Source organism: Ixodes scapularis, unplaced genomic scaffold, assembly GCF_016920785.2.
Source record: "Ixodes scapularis isolate PalLabHiFi unplaced genomic scaffold, ASM1692078v2 PGA_scaffold10__122_contigs__length_95168666, whole genome shotgun sequence".
NCBI lineage: Eukaryota > Metazoa > Arthropoda > Arachnida > Ixodida > Ixodidae > Ixodes > Ixodes scapularis.
Window position 1 is genome coordinate 92988666 of NW_024609836.1, and position 8618 is coordinate 92997283.

The following is an 8618-nucleotide window of genomic DNA, read 5'->3' on the forward strand; positions in this document are numbered from 1 at the left end:
AATTTAGATTTCATGTCCACTTTATGTTTGGTACGGTGTTTATGCTTATTCGTCTGTTGAAGGGTTCCAATAGCAGGACAAGTCCATCCTAGAAAGCTCTCTGCTCACCATTATAGGTGACTTCCTCCTCTCCAGCGTTGCTTCTGTTCAAGTGGAAAACGTCGAGGACTTTGTAAGGGTAGTTTGCCCTGCTATTGTTACCCTGCCACAGATTATAGTCGGTCGTAGTTGACAATGCAAGAATATAAGAGTGTTTCGCAATGCACCCTTCTCATAAATGTGCTCCGAAAAAAAAGAAAAAGAGAAGTGTCTCGAGCTCTGTTTTACGCTCTCCCGTTTTCGCAGTCGATCGTGTAGTTCGCGATGTAAGAGATCTGGTGGTTCCTCGCCGCTGCTTTGATGTACGCATCCCTGCTGGCTCTCGGCCAGGACTCCTTGTAGGTCAGGTAGGTGTTCACTGCAAAGAAACAAAGGCGTTGGGCTCATCGAGACTTTTTCAACTTTTACAAATTCAAAGGGCGAATTGAAGCCCGCGTCAGGTGCTATCTAATCACTGGCAGTCTAAGAAAAGAAGGCCACGTCTTATTATGTCCACTCTACTCGGTTCGTGATTCGCTCTCGGCGTTCTCATCGGCTAATGGCGTGATCTGATTGGCTGCGAAGCGGTAATTAAATGCTCATAACTCTTCAGAGCCCTGCTGTCAGTGACTGTAGTACTAGATATAACAATTATTGTTATTCCTTGTTTTATATAGCATCGACGTGTATGGTAGGGAGAATGTTTAGTAAGGCTGAAAATTCTCTATCCCAGCTATTGTAAATGACTTTTTTTTTCGCGGGCTCAATATTTCGCGATTTTGGTCAAAACTGAAGTTTTGGAATAAATCGCGGGTTCTAATTTTAGCGACTAGGTGAGATCTTAATATAAATTCCAATGTCTTTACATTTTAGAGGAATTGTTTGCGGGACCTACTTTTCGCGAATTGTAGGCGATTCGCGAATTTCGCGAAAATTAGGACTTCGCAAAAATGTCGTTTACAGTACTTTCTCCAGAAACCCTCCTGGTTTGGTCCCGTGACGACGGGAACTTTTTTCTTTTATGCAGGCTTTTCGTTGGGGCTTTATTTATAACGGGCGTGAGAAGAATTCTACTAACGTCTTTCGCCGTTGAGAGAGGAGAACTAAAAGAGGACCAGAATGAAGGGACAGGGGATAATATTGGGGGAAGGGGATGTCGGCCTTTAGTAATGTTATGAGTCAGTAAGTACGGAGATCAGATGGCACCCCAATGGTTACGCTGTCTCAGCGGCAAGGAAGGCGACCACACACTTCTTTTACTCAGAAAGCGTTGCCTTTTAAAGCGCGGGACCAATCATTTTGCTTTCGTTAACTGATTTATGGCAGAAAAATACTGATGTTCCTGGTGCATCGCGCGAGACATCCCAAGCAGATATAGTCACTGAGGAGCGAAAGAAAATCAGAGCGTGACTTATTATGTCCACGCTATGTACCTGAATCGTTCTTCTTATGTTCACATTATCTTCACATTATGGGGTTCACATGATGACCCATATGCTGTCAGTGACAAACCCGCTCTTGTTTCACTGGGACTTAAATTGGCATTCGCGCCGAAGCTCGCAGGGGCAGCATCGAATCAACTCGCGGTGCCCACACTGCTCGTGCAAACCTGCACGCGCTCATTAGCGGTCCGAAGACGTACCCATGAAAGAGAAGTAAAGGCAGATCCTCGGTGTTGGATCACGCGCCCGCACCTGCTGAAACACAATATCTCCTCTCCCCTCTCCACGCCCACGCTTCCTTCCAATCTTCAAATTAGGTAAACGCGCTGTGCGAAAGTTTGCACGACGCTTACCCGTTCCATTGGCGTAGCATTCTGCTTGGACCAGGTAGTTGCAGTTGTCCGTGTCCACGATCAACGACTTGCTCATGGGGGCTGTCGACAAACGGACGCAACGCCAGAAATCAAACGAATCTGCTGATGAATGATGACACAGCGACTGCTGTGTCATCGTTCGGCTCAGGCTCGCGTTACCACAGGCTGGCCCCGGTTCGTCTCATTTTGATGGCGCAAAAAACATTCAGCACTCATGTTTTGACCATACCCACTCCTTAGAACCGCGGGCATAGTGCTAATACACCATAGGAAAGACGGTTCGAAGACACTGTCTGACGCGTGTTTATTCCTTGTATGGCGGTCCTGTCCCAGTGGTCATTCAAAACTTGCCTGCAGACTTGTTCGAAGCATACATACATGTGTGAATCAAATATGTTTCGAACATGCTTGAGGCCTGTCTGCAGATGATTCTGCTGTCTTTTCTGCATCGAACGCCGTATCTTTTGTATGATGCCTGACAAGTGTCAACCGTGGCTTTAAGGGAGGAGATAAAAGTGTAAGAGAAAACGGAGACGAGGACAGCGAGAAAGGGTTATCTTTGCGGCAGAAAACGACTCTGCGAGTCGGCTTTTGAGAGGAAGTTAGCTCGAGCCAGACACGAATAGCTTTAGTTTTAAAGACCTATGAACTTACAGCAGCCGCCTGGGTCCCTTGCGAGAGAGTTGGGGTTAGCGGACCCAACACGGGGGAGGTAGGTGTAACTGCGAGCAAAGTGCATCGAGATATTTTTTAATCAGAAAAAAAAAAGAGTATAGTTCCTAAAAGCTAGCAACTTTACACTTGACGGAGTCCCTGCCTGTGTGCAGCAGTGAAATGCACTCGTAATTTAGACCAATCGCTGGTCTTCCTATAATTGGTGAAAAAACATTATAAGTGTCATCAGCCTCATGCTGCAGTTCCCATGTGGTCTCTGAAACAAAAGTGGTGGAAGCCTCTTTCTATTGAGAGGTGATGGCCTTCGTAGCAGGATCACTCTCGCCCTGCTCAATGGCTGGACTGACCGAAGAAACACGTTCGATATTTTGTATATTTAGCGATGTACAACTCACTGGAGGAATCCTAAGAGTGCAGGGAGTTGCGTCCTCTAACTCGGTACGAGGTGACGCTGCAGTGATTATATGGCACAAGAGCAATTTAAGGCCCTAAAGCCAATATCACACTGCTGACACATCATACAAAGGACAGTCTGCAGACAGTGCTTGAGGTGAATTTATTCTTAGAGTGACGGTCCCATTGGTCACACAAAAACTTCTCTGGTGACAGGTCCCAAGCACGCATATGTATAAAGTAAGCATGCTTGGTAGGAGCTTGCGACGTGTGCTCAGATAATTCTGACATTATGTATGCAGAGAATACTGTGTCTTTTGCATGATGTACGAGCAGTGTCACTGCGAATAAGGCACCGACGTTTTGAGCATGCTGGTTCCTTAATAATGCCCTGTTGGAGGTTAAGAGAGCAGCTCAAGCTCCTGCCACAAAGCCCTCCGCTTGCTCCACTTTAACTGCGTGAACGTTGGAGAGGAGGCAGGTCCCTCCTCGCCTCCTCTCCAGCTTCCGCTAGGTTAAAGTGGCAATGGTGTAAGGCTTTGTAGAAGGAGCCTGTCCTGCACTCTTACTCCCGTCACCGGCTATAGAAAATCCCGTGAGCCTCACTTTCCTGTACAACGCGGACGCAGCCAATCAAGGCCAGCGATAGAAAAATCCCAGTGAATGGCCAAGATCAGAACACAAATATACAGAAATATTCGTTTCACTCACTCATCGCCCCCGACTACATCATTTTTTTTTTTCAGATCTAATCGTATTCTAAGCTTCGTGATTCTTTGAGATCCTTTCTTTGTTCGCCGTGATTGGACGTCTCCATATTCTGCCGGAACATGAACCCTCTTTTTTAGGGAATTGACACTTTGCAGCAGCCTTAATTTTTGTTGCCTCTTATTACTTTTACTTCACTTCATCGTGACCACAGCAGGACAGGTTGTTGCCATTTTAGATTTTATACTACGCCCTTCTGCCCAGCATTGGCCTTTGTGGGAGCTCGGCAAAGCCCGCTTCACTGACTCGGCATCATGGATATGACAAGAGAAGGTCAGCAATGGCGGCTGTAATCGGGCGCGTGTGATAAGTGTCTATAAGCATTGGTACTGGTAAGATTGAGGTCTCACAAACTTCATTTACGCAATGAAACGGGTTGTTCAACCGCCCTCCAGGGCCCGTTTGCTCGAAGCTCTAACCGCGGCTAAAGTTAGCCGCAGTACCTAGGAGAGGGATTTTTTTAAATCACGTGACTGGCTCGGTAGGGATGCGGGGAAACATGGCGGTGCCCCAGTGAGTGAGCGCCGCTCGCTTTGGAAATAATATGTCGTTGTAGCTGCAATATCGGGCGCGTTAGTCAGCAACGAATGGTGCAGGAGGCTTTCGCTTTGCTTACCTCACTGAAACCGCAAAGCATGGGCAATGACATCGCCGCATTTTTTAGATAGTCTTTCGATTTTGGGCATTTAAGCCTAAATGAACGCGATAATTGTCGGCATGGCAACGTCTTCGGAAAACGGATTGTTGATAGCACACAAAAGCAGACAGCATCCCAACAGACCTTTTTTCTAAATTATCCAAGCACCGAGGTGCACGCTACGACTGTAGTTGCACGCGCCGCACGTGCTAGCGTCTGCAGTAGTAACCGTTCTGAAGCAAAAAGTATAAAACAAATTTTGCCTTGCACGCCCGTTCGTTAAAGCCTTATTATGTTTTTTTACTTCGAATCTTTTATTACAGGAAGGCCAGCGCGCGTGGACCGTAGAATTACACTTCCAGCGTTCTTTTCGCGATCTTGGATAATTTAGAAGAAAGTCTGTTGGGACGCTATCTGCTTTTGTGCGCTATCAATACCCGGCCGATTGAGTCAGGGCAATTCGCTTTCCAAAGACGTTGCCATGCCGACAATTATCGCGTTCATTTAGGCTTAGGAATGCCCAGAATCGAAACACTATCTAAAAAATGTGGTGATGTCATTGCCCATGCTTTGCGGTTTAAGTGAGGTAAGGCAAAGCGAAAGCCTCCTGCATCATTCGTTGCTGACTAACGCCCAAAGCGTGTGGCGCTCACTCACTGGGACGCCGCCATGTTTCCCCGCATCCCTACCGAGCCAGTCACATGATTTCAAAATCCCTCTCCTAGGTACTGCGGCTAACTTTAGCCGCGGTTAGTGCTTCGAGCAAACGGGCCCTGAAGGTGCAAAATATATTTGGGATGTGGCTAAGTAATAGACTTTTTTCTAAATTTCCCAAGCTGAAGGAGCGAGCGCGAGTGTAGATAAATACACGCGCTGCGCGTACTGCTAATAAATGACGCTTTGCACGCACGTTCATCAACGTTTTAACTTGGTTGTTTGCTTCGAATATTTACTACAGATAAGGCGAACGCATGCAGCGCGTGTATCAGCATTGTTTTTGATGCTTGGGTAATTTAGCGAAAGGTCTTGCCGGTGACGCCTGATACTCCGTCTAGCTTCAACTTCTAGAGTATGATACACGAGCTTCCGGGTGCTACTTTACTCGTAAAACATCGAAACGGTCCTTGCGTCCTTTAAAGAAGACTTACGGTATTCTAGAACATTTTCCTCCTTCGGCATACTTATAGCACATGTAGTTTCCGTCTTTGTCCTGGTCAACCGCGTCCAGCAGACAGAACGGTCTGGAGCCAGGTACATCCCAGATGGAATAGGCCATGGAGTTGCCGCCACATTTCAGGAGCTGAAATTTCGTACACAGAAACGACTGTATTTACCTCCTTCGCTTCTGGTGCAGCCGTTAAATGTAGTAATCATAAGTTACGCGGTGCAGAAAAGCAACCGACATGTGTCTGTATATACAGATGGCTCTCACGAAAGGTCTCTTCGGGTAATTGCCAGAATCATCAACAAACAGGGCGAGGAGAGTTCAGAGCATTTTATTATCGCTCCTCAGTCGATGAGACATCTGTGGATAAGAACACTTAAGAACGAATCAGAAAACAAGAAACGTGATAATACCCCGTGTCCCAAATAACGGCCAGGCTCTTTAAATCGACCGCAAAAATCGGTTTCTTAACCTATCGCGTTCCGATTTTGTACAGCGTTGGCCACAGGTGGTGCATTTCTTCTCCAAAATTCGCAAAGAGCGAGCCTGAGAAAAAAGTAAAAAAAAAAGGCTTAACTCTTATAGAAACGCAGCGAAGCTGCCACCGGTTTTCATGCCATAGGGCGCCCTATGGTTCGAAGACCGGTGGCCTCGAACCATAGTGGCGAAGATACACGTGGTGTATATCTTCGGCCACTGGGGGGAGGGTAGTTGTACCCATCTCCAATGCCTCGCCGTTCACGAAGTCGTTGAACGCTTTTAGGGATTTGTAGGTTTTAAGCCGTTCTCAGCTATATAGACCAGGCTAGTCGAATAGGTATAGTTCTGATGATGCGCCCACGATACTTTCGGCAGATTTGTCATTTCCTTGGGGAACAACTGCCCTTTCTTTTCACCCAGGGGAACAGGAAGGGATATCGATCCCTTATAAGTACATTTCAGGAGGTTCCGCAGTTAGCACTCGGCGGTGAGACTTTTAAAGTATGCGCTACTCACTGAGGGTCCTCAAAAACAAGCAAAGACAATAGTCAACTGGAAATAAAATACTACCCCCTGAATTTCGGCCATGATTTGTTTTTGTTTATCTCCGCACACCGTGTATGCGGACAGCAAGTTCGTCTGCTTCTTGCATACGGGTTGCGATGATGTTAAAACGCCGAGCTCTTATTGGCCGATTAAAAACAATAGTGGGTAGACCTCAAGGAATCTAGCATTGAGGTCTACCCACTATCCTTTCATTCAAAGCCAATCAGAGCTCCGCGTGGTCCTGACGTCACCGCAACTTCTGAGCAAGAAGCAGACGACTTGCTTTCCGCATAATCGACATCATCCTCAAGTCGTATGTAACAATCCAGGCAACGAAATACAAGAAGAGAAGGTGGAAGCCACCTGAGGTCCAGTTGGAATGCTCGCGCTAGCCTTCGATTATGTACACCCACTACACGAATTAATTGAAAACGAGTGTGTTGGTGAACAGATACGGATACTTGAAGGGAACAAACATCGAGGACGGGGACAGAAACAGAGTTTCTTTGAAAGAACTCCTGTTTCCGGCCCCGTCCTCGATAGCTGCAAATCAACGGAGGGAGCTTGGCGAATGACATAGGCTGGGAATATACCAGGTGATTTTTTTTTTCCGAACAAATTTTTTAAAAAGGCGTTTTTACTACTAACTGAATGCCGATGTTTTTACTATATATATATTTCTTAAGCTTAGCGGACATTCGAGGGCCGAACAACTGTCACAGTCTGGTGAGCAATTAAGTAAAAGTTGTTCATTGACATTTCAAGTAGTGAAAATAGACGTGTAATACTGTCACGAGTGGTGACCAATAAACAAGAAATAAACAGGGATAAATAAACGTTTAATGTGGCGAACTTGTGCCAAAAATAAAAGGGTATAAAAGATAATAACAGAGCGTCGCGGGCGTCGAAGTCGGCGTAGCAGCAGAGTCGAACGCTTGGGCGAAAACTGACTCGACAAGGATAGCGGGCGGCCTCTTATCTAGAGTGTGTCACTATCTCGAAGATTCGGCGAAAGCGGCTCGAGCGTCGCGTGATCGGGCGAGAATGAACACGCACTTTCTAGAAAACAAAAGCAGGAATAAATGATAGAAGTTACGTGCGGTACATGAATAGACGAGAACTTTCTGGGGGTCCGTGACCGAGCGCTGCTTTCTCAGCCCTGCGCGCGGCATCCCCCCCTTTAAAAGTGCATCGTCCCGATGCAGCACAAAAACGGAAAACAAAAAAACAAAAAAAACAAAAGGACAGCAGAATTGCTAGCCGGAGTTCACAGTCCACAGTTCACTCGTCGACGAGAGTGGAGAGTCCTATCGTTCGTAATACGGCTTCAGCCGGACGACATGCACCACCTCGGGTCGCGGCTGACGTCTTGCAGATGGGCGCGTTCCGTCGGGTAGAACTTCGTAGTTCAGATCGCCGAGGCGTCGGATGATCTTGTAGGGCCCAAAGTAGCGCTTCAGCAATTTCTCACTGAGGCCGCGGCGACGGATGGGCGTCCATACCCACACCCTATCTCCGGGCTGGAAGTGGACGTCCCTGCGACGAAGGTTGTAGCGGCCGGCGTCGACGCGTTGCTGGTCTTGAATCAGGAGTCGGGCGAGCTGGCGAACTTCTTCGGCGCGTTGAGCAACCGCCTGGGCGTCGTCGCTCTCGTTGTCAGATGGCTCATGGGGCAGCATGGCGTCCAGCATGGTCGTTACCTTCCGACCATGTACCAGCTGGAAAGGGGTGAATCCAGTGGTCTCTTGAACCGCCGTATTGTAGGCGAACGTGACGTAGGGCAGCACCTCGTCCCACGTCTTGTGCTCTACGTCGACGTACATAGAGATCATATCGGCGATTGTGTTGTTGAGTCGCTCCGTCAGCCCGTTGGTCTGCGGGTGGTACGCAGTTGTACGACGATGGCTGGTATGACTGAGTCGGAGGATTTCTTGGGTCAGTTGTGCCATGAACGATGATCCGCGATCTGTAATCACAACTTCTGGAGCGCCGTGCCGGAGGACGATGGACTCAATGAAAAACTTGGCAACTTCCACAGCAGTCCCCGAAGGAAGAGCTTT

At 47.6% G+C, this 8618-nt stretch overlaps 1 protein-coding gene across 1 annotated transcript; it reads right to left on the reverse strand.

Moving 5' to 3' along the window:
* Positions 1 to 323: 323 nt before the first annotated feature.
* Positions 324 to 6027, reverse strand: LOC121048230. Its single transcript, XM_042288634.1, has 4 exons — positions 5516 to 6027; positions 2549 to 2616; positions 1874 to 1954; positions 324 to 457 (listed from the first exon to the last, which is right to left on the reverse strand). Exons 1-4 carry the CDS (start codon positions 5641 to 5643, stop codon positions 324 to 326), a joined length of 411 nt encoding a protein of 136 aa, XP_042144568.1. The 5' UTR covers positions 5644 to 6027.
* Positions 6028 to 8618: the final 2591 nt, after the last annotated feature.

Excerpts from the sequence above, each read along its gene's own strand:
- LOC121048230 (XM_042288634.1), bottom strand. The coding sequence starts at position 5,643 with ATGGCCTATTCCATCTGGGATGTACCTGGCTCCAGACCGTTCTGTCTG. Across the intron at positions 2,617-5,515 it reads GGAAAATGTTCTAGAATACC|TTACACCTACCTCCCCCGTG; the intron begins GTAAGTCTTCTT and ends CTTTGCTCGCAG. Across the intron at positions 1,955-2,548 it reads AAGGGACCCAGGCGGCTGCT|CCCCCATGAGCAAGTCGTTG; the intron begins GTAAGTTCATAG and ends GTTTGTCGACAG.